Source organism: Gymnodraco acuticeps, unplaced genomic scaffold, assembly GCF_902827175.1.
Source record: "Gymnodraco acuticeps unplaced genomic scaffold, fGymAcu1.1, whole genome shotgun sequence".
Lineage (NCBI taxonomy): Eukaryota > Metazoa > Chordata > Actinopteri > Perciformes > Bathydraconidae > Gymnodraco > Gymnodraco acuticeps.
The window spans coordinates 1,804,387-1,828,983 of record NW_022992205.1 but is presented as its reverse complement, the minus strand read 5'-3'; the positions used below and the strand labels follow the sequence as shown (position 1 = coordinate 1,828,983).

At 42.1% G+C, this 24,597-nt stretch overlaps 1 protein-coding gene across 4 annotated transcripts in view; it reads left to right on the top strand.

The window, feature by feature from the left end:
* ephb2b (eph receptor B2b) overlaps positions 1-24,597 on the top strand; it is a 139,299-nt gene that overhangs the window by 60,125 nt on the left and 54,577 nt on the right. For all 4 annotated transcript variants that reach the window (XM_034205653.1, XM_034205652.1, XM_034205651.1 and 1 more), the window contains exon 3: positions 8,359-9,043. In XM_034205653.1, coding sequence (XP_034061544.1) covers positions 8,359-9,043 — 685 coding nt within the window. The remainder of the gene's footprint in view (positions 1-8,358; positions 9,044-24,597) is intronic.

The following is a 24,597-nucleotide window of genomic DNA, read 5'->3' as shown; positions in this document are numbered from 1 at the left end:
AGCTCTTGTTATGTCAAAAACAATGAAATCTTGGAATGTTCTGAAAGTGCGTTCACACCGCTGCTTGACTGATGTGTCACTCTCTCCTGACAAGGTTGGGGGGATATGGAAAAAAAAGGTCAAATAGCACGATATATTTGACAAAATACATCATTATTGTATAGGATTGACCGTTAATGCTTTCACCAAACATGTACACATTGAGATTTTTTGATGAATATTCATCAGTAAAACCAACAATGACGAAGAGACTATAGACAAATAATAGAACTTCTAGAATAGTCTAGTACAGTGTTTCCCAACCGGGGGTAAGCGTACCCCTAGTGGTACGCGAGGGAACTGTAGGGGGTACGTGGAATTCCAAGGTGACAAGTAAAAAAAAAAAAAATCCCGTCAAAAATTATAGTGCGCGATTTGTTTCCCTAGGGAGACAATAGTCTGTGGCACGCACAACCGCGCCAAAATCCCACAATGAAAACATCTGCTTACCTGCAGCCAGAAAAATACTGGTAGTTCTGCGCTATGGATAAATGGCTGAAACGTCCGCTTGCTCTGGATTCAGGCCAGGGTTCAGAGGAGACCGCCGAGAAACGTAAGAAAGAGGCCAAACTGAAACCAAGGCAGTACAGTGAAACATATATATTATTTGGATTCATTTATACTTCTGCGGACCCACCGCAGCCTCAGTGCTTCTTTTGCGGTGAAGTCCTGGCTAATAGTGCGATGAAGCCAGCGCATTTACAGAGACACCAGAGCACCAAACACTCGGCAAGTGTCGATAAAAGTGAATCATTTTACAGACGAAAGCTGTCGGAATTTAAGTCGAGCCAGACAGTAATGATGAAAGCCACGAATGTGTCAATGAAAGCACTCGAGGCATCTTACGCCGTGTGCTTGTGGCTAAATAAAAAAAACCTCACTCTATTGTTGAGGAGCTCATTATCCCTGCAGCGACTGCGTTGGCCGAAATGATGATAGACAAGAAAGCAGCCGAAGCACTCAAGAAAGTTCCCCTGTCGAATAACACCGTATCCCGTCGGATCAATGATATGTCTGTTAATATAATTGGACAAGTGGTGAACAAAATAAAACTAGCCGGTCAGTTCGCTTTGCAGCTGGATGAAATGACAGATGTGAGTGGAGAAGCGCAGCTCCTGTCCTTTGTGCGTCGGACATAAACTGGGGGTTATTCCCTATCTTTATTCAAGAGCGTGGTATTTAAATTTGAGAGCATACTTTATGTATTTATTTCCCTCAAACCCTGTCCTCGCACTCAAATAGTGCCTGCTTGCACTTAGATTAGATCTGCTTCTGCTCAAACTGTACGCTTGCACTCAGATATATTGCTGTTTACAGATTTGTTCTGCTCTCAGATTTATTCTGTGAGCGCTCGAAACTTTTGTGCAACAATCCTGTCAAAATCCCTCAACCAATAGGAGGCCAGGTGTCCTTGCTGGTGCGTTCGCTTTACTTATTACAGCGTCCCGTAAGGGAGGTTACTCTTTGGTTTATAAACTCCCGCCCTCCACGGCTTTATAACATAGCATGTACTGCACTTGTTTGATTTACAACTACCTTACATAATAGCTACGTTCAGTGGCGGAACGGGACTAAAAATCAGCCCGGGAATAAAATAAAATCGTCCCTCCGTTGCCTTCTGCACATAGTGCGAGGTGGTTGCTATGCAACAACAATAACAGATAGCGAATGTCGTCGTTTAGGTGCTTTTTTTCCCCTGGAGATAGGCACTTCTCAATCCACTCCTCCATAGTAAGCCCACCCCGGAGGTCGAAGTTAACCTTAAATGTTTCCATCTTAAGCTTAGTTAGTTAGTTAGTTAGTTAGTTTACTATATAAAGTTTAGTTAGTTTAGAAACATCAGATTGCTTGATTTGACTTGTCCGTTTTATAAACATATACTAACTGTGCTTAACCCCCCCCCCCCCCTCCCAAAAAAAAGTTGTAAAAGACTGGTGAAAATAAACTGCTAGGCCTATACTGATTCTGGGTATTATTTTGCTAAGTGTTTTGTTCCTGAATTAAAGTTTAAATGCCTGTTTAAAGGGGACTTATTCAAAGGGGCTCCATGGTTTAAGCCTAAATGTTACAAGATATATATATATAGCAAAGATAAGTTGATTATTTTGATTTCATATGTATTTAATTGATTATATTATTTATTTTCAAGGCAACATAATCATTTTTATTTATTTTTATTGAGTGATTTAAGTTCAAATTAAGAAAATGCATGAGAATTCGATGTTCAAATTAAGGAGATGAAATAAAGTTATTTTCATTCAATAATCAGTTACGTTCTACTTGTGAAGGATCATCAGCACGTATGATTGAGGGGGTACTCATGGTATAACAAAAGGCTCAGGGGGTACACAAGACAAAAAAGGTTGGGAACCACTGGTCTAGTACATTTAGAAAATTAAATTCCTTTACTGTACAACACGGGAAAAGACAACACTTTAGCCATGTTAGGATATTCACAATCTTAGTTCACATATTTTCTCATATAACAATACAAAATATATTTAAAATCTATATATATTGCTTAAAAAAGTTGTTTCTTACTGTCTGTAGTTGTCTTGACCCGGCTATAGCTTTAAAGCTACATTCACATGACATGCAGTCAAACAGCTCTGCGCTGTCGTTGCCAATGTGTTTCTGTGGTGCCCCCCCCGACAAGGTGGAAGCGCTACACTCGGCGATGCGCATAGCTGGACATTTGTCACTGATTTCAAATTATTTCAACTTTAACTAACTTACTGCTGAACTTTTGACGCACAGCCAATCGGATGAGAACTTAATGAAACGGCACAAGCTAGCAGGGGACTAGTCGAAACGAAACTTGATTGGCTGTTTTACTGCAAGACTATGAGCCCGACTTAGCAGTGATCAAATCATGTGAATGCAGCTATTAGACTGGCAACGTTAGGCAAGTTGTGTTTAATGTGTATTTCTCAGTGTCTATCATACAATCACATCATTTCGATTAACAAAACATGTGGTATATGCTGTATTATAACCTCTTAAATGACAGTTTACGCCAGTGAATGCAGGCAGTTCCTTTGCTTCTGGAGTCCTTTAGTTTTCCGAAAACAGCATCATATGACTGTATTAAACATCAACAACTCCAATTCCAATTGAACATGCCAAACAAATCTATTTATCAAAATGTTGACTGGTGGTTGAAGACACGTGTCTACTAGGTGTGTATTTATGGTCAACTTTTTGCAGCCAACCAACTTGATGTTCGCTTTTCGTGGTTGGCATTTGTTTGCAAGATTTCAATTATGAAAAGTAATCCAGACAGAACAATATACTGGAAGTCTTTTTAAATGCAAACACATATCTGTTACCTCACTCTTCACCTGGTTGTCCTTGAGAGAAGTCATCCTTTGAAATGAGGCCCATCACAAGGTTTCCACAACTGTTTTAGGTGAGGATGCTGTTTGAATTTGGTGGGTTTCTTTATTTAGAATCAACAGTTGGAAGCTGTTTATTTTACCTTTTGTGTCAATGTGGCTGTTGTAAAACCCCTCAAGGCCACAACTGTAATTACGGTCTATACGCAAACGTGACTTGAGTGTTCTTGAGCTCTAAACCCCAGTCTCTGCTTGCAGACTGTAAAGTCATTTGGAATAAAATGGAGAAGATGTCAATGGGAAATGGGAAAGTGCACAGTAGCTCCTGCATAATGTGTGCTTACACAGGAGTTTTGTAATTAGTTGGAGGAGGACAGCACTTATTTCACTGTCTGGTGAATGAGGCAAAAAGCTGTCTCTAGTAAATGGTCTCAGGTGTGGAGGGAAGCTAAGCTATATCTCAGGCAGCTTGACAGTGTGTTCTGCTTGGCTTTACAGAAGAAAGCGGAAAGCAGACATACAGTATAGATAGTAGGTCAGCTGAACTTTTCTATGTCTCCTTGAGTGATAAAGGAGATATTGATTTTGAACCTTATTTTCAGTGAGCGTCACTGAACTGTAGCACCTCGTATAACTCCAGAGGAAGAGGAGCAGCTGACACATAGCAGTCTCTATTAGCCTTGGTATAGCCTTACCATAACAACCTATATTCACTTTGGACAGGCCTTCTATGCAAGTCTAACATAATGAAACTGAAGCGTAACATCAGTCAGGAAGACTACCTCAACATTGATTCACTACATCTAATTAACTGATTATGGCTGTCCACTTTTAACCAGCTACATTTTGATACTATCGCCAACAGCCAATCATTGCGTTCCAGTTCAACTTTAAATGTGTTTCCCCACTGTGTCAAATCCAAATGTATTGTACTGTAGACACATAGACAATTTACAAATAAAAACAATACTATCTCCTCCATCCCAGGTAATAACTAGAGGAACACATAGATTTGTGATTAAAAATAACACTTAATACCAACACATTTATGTGTGTATATAAATATAAAAATACAAATAAGAATACACCTATAATAAAATACAATCAGTTAAAAGCTCAATTAAAAGGTGGCCCTTGAGTTAGCTCTTAAAAGTACGAACGCTCTCTGCTGCCAATAGGTCTTCTGGGAGGCTGTTCCACAGTCGTGGCCCGTAATAATAAAGATACGCCTCACCATGGGGTCTTTGTTTTCCCTTTGGGTATGATTAAAAGGCCAGTACCAGAAGACCTGAGGTTTCAGGTGTTAATGCTGAGCCCCCCCCCCCTCCCTCCCGATTCACGTTGCGTCATCATAGTGCCCAGGTTTGAGCTGATCAGAAGTCACTCCTTATCAAATCCAGATATTTAGCATCCATTCCTCCTATCAACATCAGCACCCGTGTCTCGACCCTGGGCAGGTTTCCTATTCTACTTACGGCTGCATCTCCCCCTTAGGATATATGATATCACAATGGGGTCTATTCACCGAAGACTATTTACATTTCGACCATCTTGTGCACATGAATGTTTCATTAATCAAAAGTCTCTTCTGATTGAAAAACAAATGACAGGCACATCAGTTCATGGATCCAAAGCTGGAGGTCAAAAAGTTTAATTAAAAAAAGAAAAGATGGCCAGACTATTGTTGAAACAGTTGAAATCGGTTAAATTGGCAAGACGATAAAGGTGCAGGCATTTGTATTGAGAACAGAACAAGGGGCAGCTGCACATTGCTGTTTGATCTAGATCTAACACGCTTTATCAAAACAGCAGGTGTGCACTCATCAGACAGATTCCAAGTACTCCATTCTGTTCGGCAATGTTGGATAATCGCCAAGGTCAAGTAAATATAAAAACACTTTTAAATATCATGTCGTGTTTTATTTATGCAACATATTTAATAAGGATCAGATGAGAGATCATTCAAATATCACATGCAGGTGTGTTTGTTTGAGTCTGCTTTGAATACATCAGAGGTAACACCCAGCAGGTTGAAGTACACACTGCTTGCAGACCCTATTCGACCCACCAATATTGGACCCAAATGAGAGCAATTAAAAGATAACACGGTGTCTTTTTGTTTGGAGCCAGTCACGCATTCTGTTTCACACCATTGATTTGTTGTATTGGATGAGTAAGTGTTCCTCAGAGGAAGGAAGCACATCCAGTGTACATTTTTGTTTACTTGTTATTTACTTTGAAGTCTGAGAGTCTTATGTCACATACATTTGAAAAATACCGTAAACTTCACTAATGCAAATTGACTCTTAATAATATTTGGTATGCCTTTGGTTATGAAGAGAATGCCTTTGATCCTTCAAGCCTAAAGCATGTATTTATTTCCCCCTTACAGCATGGCACTATCCAATAAGCTAAACCCTATGGCTGTGGATTTGCACACTCAGAGAACAAGAAAAACAACTTTGTGCCAAATGTAACAGGATCTCAGGAGTTTTTGTTTCCATTATGATCCAAGGGCGGCTCATCCCCTCTAACTAATCCAACTTGACATCCAGCACCAGGGTTACCTCCACCTTCTATACTTAAAACACATGACCACCCTTTTTACAGCACTCTCAGTAAAGAGCTGTGAAAATGAAGACGTTTCTTCTAATTTCACACTCGGTGCTTGATCGTTAGGCTCTTATTATGCCCCATTTGCTTCCCTCCACTGGCTGTGATGAAAGCGGGGCAAAGAGGCCATGACAGGACAAAAAGGGGCCCTCCATCAAAACACATTTTGTTTGGGGTCTTTTTTAGCCCGGATCAACCCATTCTCCCCACATCACCACCAACACTTTTCCCTGCAGTTTCCCCTGTCTGCGTCCCTCATTAGCAGCAGCCCCCACCTGTCTCCTCATTCAGTTTTTATCAAACTGCGATTGTCCAACGCTCTCTGCTCACAAGCGGACTGCCCGCTTTTGTTTAATTGGCCCACAGCTCCCCCCACAGCTCCCCCCACAGCTCCCCCCACAGCTCCCCCCACAGCTCCCCCACAGCTCCCCCCACTGCTCCTCAACAAGTGGGAAGGTCAATGGCTGCTCATGACCTGGGATGATGATGTCTGCCAGTATGGGCCAAATGACAGATTTATCCTTAAACCACACCAGCAAGAACCTGCAGCTAGCATGCGGGTAGCTGTATTTATTTAAAGCTTCTAGACATATTTCTAATTAAAAAACACTCTTGAAAGTGTTTTGGTAAGACCACTTACAAATTAAATGTGCCAAGTCATACTAGCTGTTACAAACTTTTTTTTTTGTGTGTGTATATGTTTATTCACAACTTTAAGGACAATCGTTTTTCTTTGAGCTAATAAGGACTAAAGGGTCACTAAGACACGAATACAAAAGACTTATTATTTTTCTTTTTGTTGGTTAAGCTGCATTCTGTTTACTCTCTATAATTGTTCTATTATTTTTGGCCGCACTTCAGTCCTCTGTTGTGGTTGGCTCTTTTGATGGTTTGGATTTGAGTTTTGGTCGAGCCAGGCATCACATTGACTCAGTGTTTATTAGGACATGGGAATTAAGAACCAAAGTCGTTCTAATTAGTCTGAAAGTGTTTGATGGAACGCCGGTTTCACAACAAGAGGGGTGACTTTCTTCTCCCAACTCGTCAAAATCTGTAAAAATCCTCACTAAGTGGGCACTAATTTGAGAAATTACATCAGCTGTGAAGTGAAGAGTGAAGCGGGGAGGTCGAGCTGTGGAAGCAGTAGAGGGTGCAGCTGATTCACAGTGGCTCTGGGGGGGTGAGAGCAGCATTTCTTCTTAGCTGAGAAGCCGGGGTCAAGGTCACGACCTGCTTGGTGGTTAAAGCGCATGGTGTTTAAAGCTGGTTTGATCCATGGCCAAGGGCCAGGGAAACCACAGAGGCTGCATCTGGAGTCCGTACAGACAGAGCAAGGACTCCAATTGGTGTGTAATACGTGGACTTTGAAGCTGAATAGCATACTGAAATTTGCCCCTCCATTTTTCTTTATATGATTACCTGTGTAATATGATTATGTCAGTTTAGTGTGACTTTGATATTGGAAAAGTCATGTCATGTTTCCTCAGTGCTTCACTGTAGGGAAAAGAGCTTTCACCGCAATGTCAATAACCCATTACCGTATGTGCTCTGAATGTGTCCCATTACGACGCAGTATTAAAGTAGGACACGCATATCACATAAACCAGAAACTTTTCTGCTCTGTTCAAGTGTCTTAATGTCACGTCTCCGGTTTCTTTCAAAGCATTACAAGATGTGAACGGTTTCCTCCATGGGAGGAGAGGAAAAGGGAGGGTCAACATCAAAGCGCTCTGCCTGTACAAAGCAAATGTTTTTAACACCCCTTAATACAGTACTTTGGGCTTTTCCCTTTCCTGTAGTGTGTTTCCGTGCATGTAAATGGCCTGCAAAGGCTAACATCCCAATTTTTCCTTCAGAGGGAGTTTCTCTCCTAAACATTCACCACCTTTTTGAACATTGAAGCATGTACATATGTCAAAGTACTGGCAGAAAATACAAACATGGACATTAGCATAATGTGTCCTCTTTAAGCCAAGAAATGTGAGGACACTCTGAAGGCTGTTTTGCATTCTTTTAGATCTAATGCAACTGGTTCATTGGAGATATTTAGTTTCTTTGCACCATCTAATTAATGTAATCAAAACATTGCTTGAGCTGATTAATCCCAGTAATCAAAGTATTATAAAGTATGCATGAAAACATTCATGTTATTGCTACCAAATAGGTATCAGCGGGGCTTTATGATGTTCATATTAATTGGAAGCGTTCAGACCGTTTACTGCTTTACAGCTGAATTGTGCCTAATTGGATGAATCGAGTTAACTATGTGCCTAATTACCAGTTTTGTTTTTCATAAAATGTTGTATTTAAGTCTTCTTTTCAGAGCAGTCAAATGTAAACATGCTAACTGACTGTGTTTTTGTCTCAACAGTGGGAGGAGGTGAGCGGTTATGATGAAAACATGAACACCATCCGGACGTACCAGGTCTGCAATGTTTTCGACAACAATCAGAACAACTGGGTACGGACAAAGTACATCCGCCGTCGTGGTGCTCAGCGGATCCACGTGGAGATGAAGTTCTCGGTGAGGGACTGCAGTAGCATTCCCAACGTGCCTGGCTCCTGTAAAGAGACATTTAACCTCTATTACTACGAATCTGACTCGGACACAGCCAGCAGGAACTCCCCGGCCTGGATGGAGAACCCCTGGATCAAAGTGGACACCATCGCAGCAGACGAGAGCTTCTCCCAGGTGGATCTAGGGGGCAGAGTGATGAAGATCAACACTGAGATCCGGAGCTTCGGCCCTGTGTCACGAAACGGCTTCTACCTCGCCTTCCAGGACTACGGCGGCTGCATGTCGCTCATCGCTGTTCGCGTCTTCTATCGGAAGTGCCCACGCATCATCACCAACGGGGCGTTGTTCCAGGAGACGCTGTCGGGAGCAGAGAGCACCTCCCTGGTGGCTGCACGAGGTGTTTGCATCCCCAACGCAGAGGAGGTGGACGTGCCCATCAAGCTGTACTGCAATGGAGATGGAGAATGGATGGTTCCCATTGGACGCTGCATGTGCAAGGCTGGGAACGAGGCTGTGGAGAATGGGACTGTCTGTCGAGGTATGTTCTGCTCTTATAATGCCTTTCTTAAATCTGCTAAGCCTTTTTCTTTCATAATAACATATCAAAAGGATGTTTATTCCTCACTGTAAACTACTCCAGGGGAATATTCATGCCCATTCAATTGATATAAGCGACTGATACATGGTCATGGATTAATAAAACATGATGGAAGGTATGCATTCTTAGCATAAATTACCCTTATTGAAGCCATCGTATTTTTATAAAGATGATTTATGTTTATTTATAACAGAAATGCGCAGATGAAAATGGCAAAAATGATGCCTGGGGCTTGATCTGAAAATATACAGCTGCTGTGGCTGCAAAACATGTTCAGTCAATCTTTCTCAGCTGACATAAAGGGATTGGAGTTGCTCATCATTGGTCGCAAATCATGACAACAGCCTGTCAGGGAAACATATTTATGCACTTCATTTTTTAAACCTCAAGACCTGCGTGTTTTTGTTCTGTCTTGCACACTTTACCAAGAATACTATATAAATGCTTCAGCCTACCGAGAAATGCCTCTATTCAAACATAACAGAACTCATGCTTATCAATTCAAAGAAAACAGCAATTTCTGCGCTCATCTTTTGTTGATAGAATGCCTCCTTCCCTCCCTGAGGACAATGAGGATATTTTTCAAAATTGCCTTCATTTTCCTATGAATTGGAATACCTCACAGGCAAATCGATTCTGGCTTTTCAAAAACATCAATGTAGCCAACGTTTACCTGTGCCATGCCCTATCTCCTGTCTGGCAGGTGGTATTTGGTCCACGTGCTCAGGGATCTTGATCACTTGAAACTGCGTAGCCCGCAGACTGGAGCCGTGCTGCTTCAGCCAACACAACAAACCACCCACCTGCGTTTCAGATCGCGCTCTTATGTGCGCCTGTAATTACAACACAACCCCCGGTGTCTGTGTGCTGGGACGGGGAAACGTGATGGGTGCTGCCTCCCGAACACTGCCAGGGCCCGTTCAATGACTACTAATGAGGACAGGCACCAGCCTCCCTCCTTAAGGAATACTTGCCAATAAAAGGGAACATGAATACCGCTACTCTGCTGTAGCCAGCCGCTCTGAATCCACATCCCCACGTCATTACACAAAGCCGCTTGTTTTTTGACCTACATGTAGTTCACTGCGCGAGGTGGATTGGAAACATCTCGGGGGTGTCCTCGGTCATGTCGTTTTGGGCTAAACGGGATTATACAATTAAATTCTGTCAGCGCAAAGCATGTTGATTCATTTATATCCTCACACAGTTTTGACTGAATAGGGTTTTAACCTTCTTAACCTTCGTCTTCTTTGACCTGCTGCTGCACACCGGCTTTGTTAGCCAAGGTCCACGAGAAGAGAGGCTGCCCGCATGCTCTCTTCTTCATCACCCCCACTGCAGTAGTGACAGTTATAGATCTGAGCACTGCAGGGCTCATCGACAAACTGCAGTGACCCTGACAGAAGCACACACTCCTCCTGTACACAGACACATTCCTACCGTTCTGCTCTCTGTCACTTCCCTGATCACGTGACTGGATATTAAAGCTTTATGAAAAGAATGCATTATCTGAGAGTGCAGCTGAAGAATGGAGAAGGATTTTATGGCTCCATACAATAGTTATGAGCCTCGGTGCAAACAACCCAGTAGTGTGTATTCTACTAAAAATCAAACCATAACAGATAAAAAGGATACTATTCGATGCTTAGTTACCCCATTCTTCTGAAGCCTCTTTTTGATGGAAGACCACCACCACTCTTGTCATCTTCCTAAACACTGAAAGCTGATATCGGTGTTTGAAAACTGTGGTCAGTCGCCGCCTTTCAACTGCCAGAAGTCGGATAATGAATTGATCTATGAAAGATGCGCCTTGGCCTGCTGATATTATGGGGTAATGAATTGATTTGTGAGAGGTGCCCTCGGAGGGGTTTGCAAGATATCCTGTTTCATAGCGGGATTATGGAGCTTCAGAGACATAGCATAAAGCATCCCAGATGAAAGAGACTGTACTGTAATGTTAAGGACGCGACCAATGCTTTTTTCCAACATCCCCGCAACTGAACGTGTAATTACGCTTGTAACAATTAAATCCTTGGCAGGGATCCCGGCAAATAATTATGCTGTCATGAAATCTGTCAAAATATTGATGGTATAGGGGATGCGCACATGAAATTGCTGAAGCCTTTTTCTCTGATATTGTCTTACAAGTCAGATTAAGTTTCTCCATGTTAGAGGTCCTGAACCACACCAGGGTTTTTCAGAAAAGGGAGATCCTTCTTCCCTTTAGAGCCCCGAGGACACATGGACACATGAGGTCCTGTTTGCCCTTGCTGTTCACTTCCAGAATGAAAAGCATTCTCTTCACTGGTGCACAATGAGAGCCATGCTCATGGGTGGAATTGCAAACTCGCTTAACAATGCCCGTGTGTGCTTTATCACTGTAATCTGATCATCTAACCCCATGCTAGTGTGAGTTCAAGGGTCTCTGCTGTGGGAGCGTGGCTCCCGTTATAGTACAGTGAAGATTCAGATGGAGACAATCAGTCACAGCCACACTAACAGCTGGAGTCATCTTTTTGTTGTGTTTTTCTTAATTACTGTGTTTGGTGAGGAAGGGAAAGCATCGTAAAACACAGCGCATTTCGTGTGGCCCTGTGGTCCAGATTTGTTGGAACAATAGTCAACACATAACATCACACAGCAGGACGGTGGATACAAAAGTGCAACTGTTACATGTTCTGCACGCTCTTCCACTTATGTGCAGTTAAATAATCTTGCCTGTGAAACCAATCTGGTTGCCTCAGAATATATATATATATATATATTAGGGCTGTCAAACGATTAACATTTTTAATCAGATTAATCACAGCTTGAAAATTAATTAATCATGATTAATCACCATTCGAACTATGTCCAAAATATGCCATTTATTTATGTATATTGTTGTGGGAATGGAAAGATAAATGAAAGAAGGCAGATGTATCCATTTAACATACAGTATCTATGTTTATTATAAAAAATGTCTGCGTGTCAAAATGAAAGACAACCCACACACCTATCAATCATCAAACCGTGGGGTCTTAATTCATTACGTGTTGATTTCTATCAACGGGGGAGTACTTCAGGAAAGTCGACGGGGGGGGGGGGGGGGGGGCGCGCTAGTGGAGTACTTCGTGACCACAGAGTGTGAACGTTGTGATCAGCTGTTTTAGCGCAGTTCTCCAGTGAAGGGGGGGGGGGGGGGGGGGGGGAGGAAGTCTCCCTCCGCAGCCGGTTGGCGTAGTTTCGGCACAATTCCGTTGTAAAGACCGACGTTAACAGCAGCCCTGTCTGTGCACACGGAGACCGAGTCTGTCGTCCGGTGATCTAACCGCCTTCTGGAAAAGCTTCACAAGTACGTCTGTATGCAAATGCGCTTTGTGACACAAGTGACGGTACGCATTTCAGATTACACACATCACCTGCGTACCAGTTATGTGTTACCTGTACTACAGCAAAAGTATTCTCCGTCGGGACTTCCTGCAACAACACCACGCCGTTATCTTGATTCTGATTGGCCAGAAGACATTATCAAAGATGTTCTATTGAGAAGACAATCACTACATGACAAAAGTTTTCAAAACCGTTTCTGGTCTTCGGTATTTCCAGACAAGTGGCTACTGAAATCAATCTTACTAACTGCTGTCTGTGCAATTTACTCCGCGCGAGTTGGCAGACTTTATTTTGCTTACTTTAACATCATTTGTCATGGTGGGGCTAAGCCATTTCTTGGTATGGGTGTAGCCTACCCCAGCCATACCCTGGCGCTGCCACTGGTGGCACGTATGGGGCGGGCCATTCTGCACATGCGTTAAATGCGTTAAATATTTTAATGCAATTAATTCAAAAAATGAATTACCGCCGTTAACGCGATAATTTTGACAGCATTAATATATATATCTTAAGAATACAAAGATGTACATTACTGTAGATAATCAGATTACAGTTCCTGATGTTAAATGCTTGTTGGAGAAATGTGTAACAGAGTAACACTTGCAAACATGCCTCCCTAATGGACTTACAATTACAATTACATTGCATTTAGCTGACGCTTTTATCCAAAGCGTCTTACAATAAGTGCGTTCGACCAACAAAATACAAACTTGAAGAAAACAGAATCATATAAGTACATCAGGTTTCATAGAGCTAAAACATTTCAAGTGCTACTCAACTGGCTTTAGATAAGCCAGCCCTTTATTAGTATATAAGTGCTTTGTTAATAGTTCTATCGCTCGAAGTGGAGTCGAAAGAGATTCGTTTTCAGTCTCCCCCGGAAGGTGTGTAAGCTTTCTGCTGTCCTGATGTCAATGGGGAGCTCATTCCACCATCCTGGAGCCAGGATAGCAAACCCACGTGTTTTTGCTGATGGGAACTTGGGTCCCCTTCGCAGCGAGGGTGCAGCGAGCCGTTTGGTTGATGGAGAGCGGAGTGCACGTGCTGGGGTGTACGCTTACTGTAGTACATTCTACTGTACATGCACGACAGTCATGTACTGCTCTGATTGTTGGAGGGAGTGTGTGGGACAGAAACTTTTGGATTTTAGCGTTTGCAGACCGTTTACATGCACACAAACCTATTCAGGAACTACAGGAAAAGGAACACCAATGAGCAGAATAGGTCTGCTTTAATCTCTTGATGAGGTCTGGGTAGTATGGCTGCTCGGAATCGAGGCTCCTGCAGTTGCACCCAGAACAATTAGATTAAGGCTTCAGTAATTCTTCAACCTAATGCGGTTGTAGATAAAGAGAGTTAGGGGGATCGAGTGCAAAGGTAGGTGCCATGATTGGATAGGCATGATTGCATGGAAAAGAGAAGGGGAGGAGGTGAAGGCAGGAAATGAGTCCCCCTAACCCACTGTCAGAATCCCAATTATTGCAGCCTCTTCGTCTGGAGAGGATTTGAGGGTGGAAATCAGCGTAGCACAGACGAATCCACGCCGCCGCCTTTATTTCCCTGGGTGCCTCTGCCTTTAATGGCAGCTCTAATTGACTAACAGCGCACGTGGGGCATAGCCACGCTGATGACTGGATGTCAGTCTTCCGCTCTGGAACAAGACACAAAGCGAAAAACAAAACAAACACACCCCCTCAAGGTTCTTGCTGCATTGTACATTGTGCATACAGAGATGAAGGAAGGTTTGCATTTGTCTGCGGTAACGGCGAGAGAGAGTGAGTGGGAGAAAATAAGGATAAGAGAGCGGGAGACCAAAATGTCAACAGTCTGCCTACACAATAGGCACTCACATAATAGTATGTGTTTGTAAGTAAAAGCCACACTTATTCTCTTAGATTGATGGCGGCTTCGGGTGCTGTTAGGAGAAGATCATTTAGTTAAGTATAAGGCATACAAATTGGTGTCGGAGCAGATGCTGCAACATTTGTCTGTTAAATGATATCATAGACAACATTACTTAGTTTCTGCACCATAGGCGATATCACTTAATTTCCATTAGTGGAGTTCATTTAAACCCAATAAAGCTTGATTTGTGTTTGATAGAGATAGACACGGTGTAGGATGTCGTAACAGCAGGAGGCAAGCAGACGAGCTTTAAGACATGTCATCCTGTCCGCAGAGGCCCCCGGGGAACATTCAGAGCCTTTATCCCCTCTTCCCCACTGTGATAGGATTTCAGTATGGCCAGGTGCTTTTTTTCCCTCTGTCTTTCAGTCTTTTCTGTTCCTGCACACATCCATATAGCAGGAGAAAGAGCGGGGGAGCCATTCATGAGAGGAAGGGAGAAACCTAATGAGTGAAATCTTCCATACAGCCCTTCTTATATACATTACAGCATAGTTATTGCACCAATGACATTACATGCCTGAATACATATGCATACATGTACCATGCTATCATGTGCACACATTGGAACATTATATACCCACACAGAGGAACTCTTTATCATCCTTGTTTTCACAGCACATTCATCACATGCGGACGTGATAACGTGACCTGCGATCCCTGCGAATCTCCCTGAACTCAAAGATCACGGCCTGTTAAGCCCGTAAACGTTTTCCATGTGTTTCAGCACATGCTGGTCCCTGCTCCACATGCCCCCTCTGTCACACTCCTCCTTATCCCACACTATATTTTGAATCTCAAATGTAGGCTCTACGACCTCTAACAATACCAAGACCTTTTTTAAATATGTTTTTGGTCATCTGTGGAGGCTTCCTGCAGGTCTGGTTCTTGCTTGTAACACCTATTCCTGTCTTACCCTGAGCCCCGTGATACCAGAGCCTGATGACCACAGACTGGTGTTTCTCCATGTGGGAGAAACTGGGTGACAACCCTGAGACCTTTTGCTTTAGTTTGATACATTTACCTTAGTGAGGCTGTAGGGACTTTAAGGAAATGAGAGCCGTGCAGTGTCTACTGTAGAGATCCTTCCATATGTGCCTCCCTTTTTCATCAGGGACAAGGCCGGGGCTTTGTCAAAACAACCCGTCATGTGCGCTCTCTCAGATGTCCTTGCATCGCGTCCCGTCAGAGCCCTTTCGACTAAGGGAGACTGATTGATCAAGCATCTGTCTGGATAAAAGAGGAGAAACAATCGGGCTCACTGTTTAAGACAGGACTCCTTGGGGAGTATCAGTGACCTTGTTTTCCAATGATATATTAGAACTCGGTCAACATGGGGAGAAAATGGTGGTGTTGTATGCCGTTGACCTACATTAGAGCTATTCTAAATGTGACAGCGAAGAGAGAAATCATATTCATTCCTGGCATTGGTGGGGTATGCCACATGCAGTCTGTTGCTGTAGTATTCAGGAGATGAGCACACAATGTTAACCCCTTGGTCATTCACTAAAATGCTGAAAGGATTAAAGAGGATATATTATGCACATATTCAGGTTCATATTTATATTTTGTGCTTCTACCGTGACATGTCTCCATGCTTTAATGTTCGTAAAGGTCTTTATTTGTCTCATACTGCCTGTGCTGCAGCACCTCTTTTCACCCAAAGCTGGCTGGCTTTGTTGTGATTGGTCAACCTCTTAGAGACGTCCCACCCCTTAGCCTATTGTATTAAGTACAATGTGTTGGAGCGCCAACAAGTAGAAGTGTCTTCCGTGACATAGTGATGTCACTATGTTACGGAACTAATCAAAGGAGTCCAAACGAGGTGTTCAGGAAGGTCGGGATTGTATGGGAGAGAAACTCCCTCTTTTGGGAACGTCAGGATGTTTGCCTTTGCGGATCACTTACATGCACATAAAACAATATAACACACTACAGGAAAGGGACAACTCCAGAAAGGTAAAATAGGGCCCCTTTACTGTAAGTCTATATTCTCCATCACACTGGATGGTTATTTAATCCCATACAACATCATAGTATTGCAGCATAATACCCTCCGCACATAAAGGTGCATACTGTTGCTGCATGTGCTCAACCTGAATATGTGCCCAGACTTTGAAACTACAAAAACATCTGTTAGTTATATAATTCACCAGCTATTCATTGTGTTGCTGCTCAGTTGGGTTGAATTATTTGACAGTTGGTTCCTTTGAGAAGAACTTTGACGACAGCACCTTATGTAACTCTATGACGTCAGTGTGCAACAGCCCCTCACTTTGACTTAGTACTACTACCAGCAAAACCTGGAATTGTTCTTCTTGTGCGTAGAAGAATCCAGAAGTACAATGGAGTCTAAAATAAGCAACATCACCCGCCAACAGAGATCTCTCGCCTGTTAAAATACAGGTTATCAAAAATTAAACAGCGGCATTGTGAGGCGGAGATATGGGAGGGTAGAGATGGATCAGAATAGAAAGGCAAAGAGAAATATTAACAAAGACACTGGAAGAGCTTTTTATTTTTTTTGCTCCCTTTTCGTCTTCTTCTCTTATCAGTGTGAAACGCCTCAATGCCCGTCAAGATACTGTGCTAATAACCATGAGAGATCATCTCTTCTGAGCAGCCTTAGGAAGACTTCATAGAGTGTTACTGCTGTGAACTTCCTTACTGCAGTATTTATTTCATTTCAACGTTTTGACTTCTACTGAGGGATTACTTAGAAGATTTCCTGATACAGCTCCTTTCAAAACAAATTAAATTATTCTGAAAAAGTGTGCTTGTCAAATTAATAAAAGGCTGCTTGCCTCAATACTTGAAAATAATATTTTCTTTGTAGATATTTTTGACTGTCCCGTGAGAAAGCCCCTCTTTCCATCTCTAACATTTAACAACTTTAAAATGCCCCTATAATTGTTTGCCTCTACTGTGACATTTACATGTTTTAATGTCTAAATGTGCTGGAACTCTAGCCAATAGAAGCGTGTATGTTACATAGTGATGTCACTATGTTACGGAAGTAAACAAAGGATTTCAATAGAGGCTTTTATAACACATAAAGGGAGAACCCCTAAGAGCATAATAGGGCCCCTATACATATGGAGGTGATACAAGTTGTTAATTCAAAATGTCTTTTCCTGTACATCTTAGATTACTTTCCGGACAATGCGAAGTCTACTTTGTTTTGTGCCATGACTCAGCATGCACTGTAAATCTCTGAGATGTCGATATCTCTCTCTCGCAGTGTCATTAAGATAAATTCCTGTGCATTTAATTGCTTGGCAATCAAACTGATTTAGATTCCGAAAGTCCACCCTGCCGTTCTCAATGGAAAACAGAAAGGCTGGGTTAAATGAACAGCTCATTCCAGTGCACGAGACCAAATAAGAAAAACCAACAAACGGAAAGTATCCTTCGACTCAAGGGGCAACATCTCTGTTAACCTCAGTGAATCCCTATGAGGTGATCGTGTCCACACAAGCTTTATCTACTCACCGGGGCCTCTGCACTGTTTGAACAAAATCAACAACCAAATCAAGCAGTTTGTATTGAGATTTATTTTACTTTGGGTTTCATTTCGAATTGTTTAGAAATCCCCCGTCTAATGTCAATTCTAAAGTTGGACGGGTATAGCAAAGGTTTCCGTCATCATGCTCCCCGCGAGGTTTCCGAGTGGTGTTTGAGTTGGAAATTGAACACATGCCTTAAAAGCTCCGTCAATGTGAAGTGAAGCTCTCCCCTGTCGAGAGCCACCGCTGCAGGACTGTGCTTTGTTTTCTTTGCCAGGTGTAACCTGTGACTTCCTGACTTCTGAGAATACTGGTTAATATGTTTTTGGTCAATAGAGATATTGCTTTGTCCTTCGCTATATTAAGTATCAAGGCCCAGGGGATATTAATGAAAGAGTTACACCTGCAAACTGACATCATTCCAGATAGGCATCTATATCAAGTTCAGATAACAGTCAGATTATTATCAGGTCAAAAGAAGGCCTAATAATGATCCACTTAACACGAGTCTACGGACACGCTAGCACCTCTGAGGGGCTTTTTGCTCAGCTGCTTATTCTAACAACTTTCTTTAGCCTATTCACATCTTAGGTAAGCTTTTTAGCATGCTAACTTTTGTGAAAGTACAACACCATTGGCCAACTCACTGGTGTTGCTAGAGGGAAATCACCCATTTAGTAGATGTCGATATATTTCTCATGAGAAGTGAGCACTGGTGGCGCTATAGAAAAAATCAGTTGATCCGCAAAGTCAATACGATTAATCTTCTGTACCCAGTAACCTTCTGTACCAAATGTCATGCATTTATTTTTAAGATAGTTTAGTGTGGATGAAAGCATTCAAGCAAGCGACACACAGATACTCCTAGTAGGCGATAAACTGTATAAAAAAAAAAGACAGAAAAAGGCAATAAAAGGGTGTTTGGTGAACAAAAACACTTTACTGAGAGCTCAATTTGAACACGAGCTGTTCAATTTTTCAAAGATTGGTTTTGTATTCCGTCACACTCTGTTGATTGTTAGCAGTATTTAATAATCTCACTCCATACTTTTGCTTGTTTATCACAGTACCCAATTAAAAAGGGTAATTTTGCAGGATGAGCCTACTTGATGCTGGGCAGGAAAACAATCTTGGCTCCAGTGGCCTGGTTTAATTGTTGAAAGCTGGCTGAGGGGGGGATGGTTTTGCTGCAGGGGACAGCTCAGGTTTGTAAAATGGACTACTTACAGAATGTTCTGGATGTTAAAACTTTTTACTTCCCTTTGGGCAGCGACTAAGCAAATAAATTACTCAATATAATGAGCTGTTCAAGTCTCCTGAGGAATTCCCAAGCTGAAAGGTACGGTTGGACACGCTTTCTCTCATTCTTATAACTCTTGTGAAGAAAGGGGTTCATCCAAAGGATACGTGTTTTTTTTTACCCTAGCCTTGGCAGATGAAAGCCGTAGCACATTCAGCTAGGCTAATCCCTATCTAGTCAGATTATTCCTACCACTACATTGTTAAATGTACCAGTGGTTTAAGGGTGAGAATAATCTCCCCACGTTACTCATCTCCCCCTGTTCTTCCCTTCCACCTCTTGTTCCTCGAGTTGTGATTAGCAATACTTTCCCACAGTTTATACTGTAAAGCCTTTTGGGGATTCTGCTGTTTATACTGGATTTATATAGAGATGTAGGAGGTGAGACTGTAAACAACAAGCTAATGAGAAGGCGGCTCTGTTTTTCCTTGTGCGGAAAAATAACAATCGCTTCCTGTGCACCTCACAGCGTGAGTTTAAGTACAGTGCTGGGATATCATAATGGTTTTATGTCTCCATCATGTTGGAAAATTAGACGGTAATTACGCAGTAATTACTTTTTAATAGGCAGAATATTATTACAATTCTGTGTAATTTTAGACACAATAACATTTGACTATGAACTGTAAGCTAAAGCACTTGCAAAAATAGAATTATTTCCATGAGAAGACTTGAGCTGATACACGTTCTTTACCTAAAAATAACACAATCTGCATTCCTGGTAAAGTAAACGCATACAGAAGTGATGGTCCTATATCGTAGTGCAGTATTTCAAACTATACGAAGCACTTTTATACTAATAAAGGACTGGATTACCTAAAGCCAGTTGAGTAGCACTTGAAATGTTTGGCTCTATGAAACCTGATGTACTTATATGATTCTGTTTTCTTCAAGGTTGTGTCTTCCTGGTCGAATGTACTTATTGTAAGTCGCTTTGGATAAAAGCGTCAGCTAAATGCAATGTAATGTACTGTAATGTATAGTTAATTACAAGGTGAAATTCACTACGTTGGTTATTGAATATCCATCACCTTCAAATATTGACAAAAAAAGATAAATATAAAGTACTTTGGGTCAAAATGTATCGTTCTATCTACTTCAAAACACTGTAAATGAAATGTATAGTAGAATCAGGAAGTGAAACAGTGAGACACAGACGGCAGACTAAACAAAAAAATCACATCCCCAACTCCTCTGGATTGGCCTCGCAGTGCATTGATGCCTGTGAAATGCTCGCTTCGGGACCTGTGTTCTGGTTTATTGTGGTCATCTCAAGGCTGTGTGGTCTCCACAGAGTTGGCGGATCAGGTGGGGGAGAGATCAGTGCATTCTCATGTGCGGGCTGTTTTCGTTCCGCCCCGCCCAACCGACTCAGTGTGGCACCGTCTCCAGGGCCACCGCTACCTCACCTCCCAGTGCGGGCATCTCTCCTCTGTCGAGTAACAGGCTTAGAGAACCGCCTGGAATAAATTAGTCACAGATATTAATGAGGTAGTTTTCATTCTGCTCTCCTCTTGTCTTAGCTTTTTGTCCCTGTGCAATGTCATGACGATGTTAAGGATTTGGGTTGAAACAAAAAGGCAGACCTTGTCAGCTCACATGGAGATAGATAAAGTTAAAACAAGACGGAGGGGAGGGAAATAATCCCACTCATAGTACAGTGTAGACTGAACTATATCTCTCTTAAAGATGCCCTATTATGCTTTCCTGTAGTGTGTTCTTATAGGTTTCTTGGGCAAGCCCCCCCTGCCTGAAATGCCTCGAATGACATGAAGTTATGTGTTTGGCCAAAGAGTATGTTCCTCTCCCTTTTGTTTGATTTGAGATGGTTCAGTGGGCTATCAATGGTAGAGATTTCTTAGAAACAATGAAAGCATTTAACTTGGATCATTTGCTCATTACTGGCTGGGGGAAAATATGTCTGAGCAAGGTAAATATTCAATGTGTAAGTATCTAAGACTTAAAGAAACTTATTTGTCCAAACTGCCGTGGCATTAAGGTAACTAAAATGTGTTTACTTTATGGTCATGTGACAGTTTATCTAAACATGAGAACCAAAAAGTTCTTCTCAACTGTGTCAAAACTTTTAATCATACAATTGAATACATTTAGAACAGAAATGCCCCCCAAAACAGTCATGTCCAATTACTTTTTCTCCATGTAGCACCTTGAAGGGTAACATGATGACATTGACACTGAGCAGAATGTGACATTTGCAGCCACCATGAGGGATATCTCAACTCTCCACAGAGAGAAACCCTCACTAGAGAAGACATTTTGGAACCATCTGCATCTAAAATAAGCAGGCGCGACTCAAGTGCAGAGCTGATTCGTTCATGTCTCTCATTCCTTGTACAGCTTTGATAACTCCTCCTCGCGACCTTCTTACTAAATATAGCGATTCATGTATTGATTTGGGGAGGCGGTGCATTCACAGCATGCCTCCACCATAATGACCTATTTCAACAGATTGCTTGAAGTGAAGTCTTTTGTTTCCCTTTGTGCACTCTTTGTCTCGAGGCTGCTGGAGGAGGAAGACATGTTCTGAGCAGAGCTACACACAGCACATATTGGGTGTGTTGCCTAAACACTGTGTCCTACAAATGAACATTCCCATACAAAACTAAACTGCTGTTCCCATTTACATTTCAACGGAAGAGTATTTTCTGCTGGATTACAGTGGCAATTTTGAACACGTCGTAAACACCTTTAAAAACACAACAACTGTTTGGCTCTGTTAAGGCAGAAAAACAAAGAAAGATCATGATTTTGCTTAAAAAAGGGCATCATTTGCTTTTTGTTGGACACATACAGTCTCCTGGGTGAAAGGCCTTGAGACTGGAGTCGCTTTTTTCTGTTTGTTTGACTGATCTACACCCACAGCCTCCATACATGGCCTCTTGCACGCTGGAAATAGAACCCTATTTAAGATGGTTCAATAAATGAACAAAACAAGTACAACAACTGTTCCCTCAAAGAAATGTGTTCGTCAAAACTGTTTAGTTGTGTGTTAACTAGGGAAACTAAGCTTATTCATGATGGCTTATTGGCTACACGAGTAAACACATTTTCAGTGCAAGAATTCCTTAGATATTTAAAATGTTAAAGCTAATGTTTGTGTATGCCACAAGGAGTTGTTTTGATCTCAACATGTCGCAAAGTGTTGAGATAATGAGAATGAACTCGGCCTGCACACAGCATGATTAGGTGCGCATCACTCGCAGTATTGTACCTCACTGCTATTAAAGTGTGGCAATGGGGAAAAGGGCCAACACAAGCTTGGCAAAAGATGGCTTGAATTCCATCTGTGTGCACGCCATGCCAGCAGGCAGGCTTCCCAATATGGAATGACTAGCTGTGATTGAAATCATAGCTTTAATGCGCTTCGTTATCTGTCAGTATAGTGTTGCAATAGGCATGGGCACCAACACGATCACTGTTGTGCCATCCAAGGAGGCTGTGATCCAGAAATATGGCCACTGTTTTCTGAAAACATTCGGGTTACATGCCTAAACATCTCACCATTTATCTATTTGTACTTTTCCAAAAGAAACACAGCTGCACTGTCAAAAGCATGCCGCAAGCTATCTGGCTTTGTCAGTTAATGTTAGAGTATGCAAGAGGAAACGATGTATTAGATACGGTATATCCTCGATTTCAATAGAACAATCTTTCATTTGAAACTCATTTATCTCTTCTATTATGCTCATTTCAGTATTTTGACCTCAATGGGAGTACTTCATCCAGAAGACTTTCTACAGTGGCATTGTCATTCAGCTGGGAGATTCTTATCAGCCACATCACAAAACCCCTGAGAACTTAAGTCCTTCCTCTCTCTTTACCCATTCACCCACCTTCCAGGCACTGCCACAATCAAGCCTTTGTGGACTCGGCTTGTCTGTCATCTCCCTGGTTCTGTTGATATGGGCCTCGTGCTGAGAGCGTGGTCCCCTCATACACTGCACCAAACGCTGGCTAATTGAGCTTGTCAGGCCAGAACCTGTTGGGGTGCTGATAAGAAGTTATTTGACCTCTTCGGTGGCCCCTGGCGATACGGGACACATTCTTGATAGGTCTTCTACCTAGCAAAGCAGCCATAATGTAGAACATAAAAAAACATATTCAATATCCCTATTGCTTCTGATCAAACACTTGATCTATTCACACAGGAACGACACATGTATGTTGATTTTAATTTAGCAAATCCATTCGCTGTATTGACGGTGACAATTAAAGGAAGGGTGGGGCCGATTCTTATCATGCCAGATTGAACAGATTGAAAGTCTGTTGATGTAATTTAAGGAAAGATACCATAAAAAAACAATCACCACAGAGGACGCAAGTAAGACTTTCATTATTCTTTAATCAATCGCTAATGTCTCTGATTAAGAGAGCTGGCCCAACTCCACAAATCGAAGGTCTTGAATGGATGCCCTTCCAATTTCCTCATCAAACTTCCATGCAGCAGAGCAAGGCCAACTGTGCTTGTGCCCTTCCTATTTTCTCATTGTCTGCACCAGTCCTGCTGAAATACTTTTTGCACATTCCCCATTTGTTGTAATCTCTTTGAAGCAGTGTTTAGGGAACCCAAACCAGTAAGTCACTCATGTTACTCAAATCACTTAGGTCCTTTGGGTTTTTGGTTTCTGGAAAACCACACCTGTATCTGGTGTTACAGCCAGGTTAAAACACGTGTAACCATTTTTTTGCACATGCCATTTCATCTATGTCTGCTACGGATGGGGATTTTAGTCTTAGTGCAACTGACGTGACCCCCACTAGCCTCTCTGGGATAATCCTGCTGCCTTCAGGAACCCAAGACTAATCTGCCAGTCTCCCTTTTGCAAACCCTCACTCATTCTAAGCTGCCTCAATTCTGTAATACCTTCACAAACATTTGGCAACTATCCTGGCCACAGAACTAACCCTGATCTGTGTGTGTTTACAGAAAAGTTGAATGTATATGTAAATAGTTCCTCCTCCGTTGTAAATTGCTGGTCTACAGAAAAACAAATATATTTCTAATGACTTACACGAATGTAAGCTTATGAATAAATACAGTAGCTATCCACAGAAGGTTGAGGCATATATTCAACCATTATAATTTTACAATGACCTTTTCAGCGCCTAAGCATTAACGTCAGAGATAATATGTGGCGGCCTGTATGGATATGTCAGTTATGCAGCACTGGAATGTGCCCAGGCGTGCCAAGGGCAAAGCAATGCCTTGAGGCTAGGTGGGTTAGATTAAGGTTATATGAGTATATATATGTGTGTGAAATGTATGACTCGAAGTGAGAATGATTGACACGGAGGTCTCACCAGAGACTCTCCACCACCTATTAAGTATTTATTTAACATCTAGCTGGATGTGAGCCAGCAAATTCATTGAAGAGCTGTTTACGAAAAAG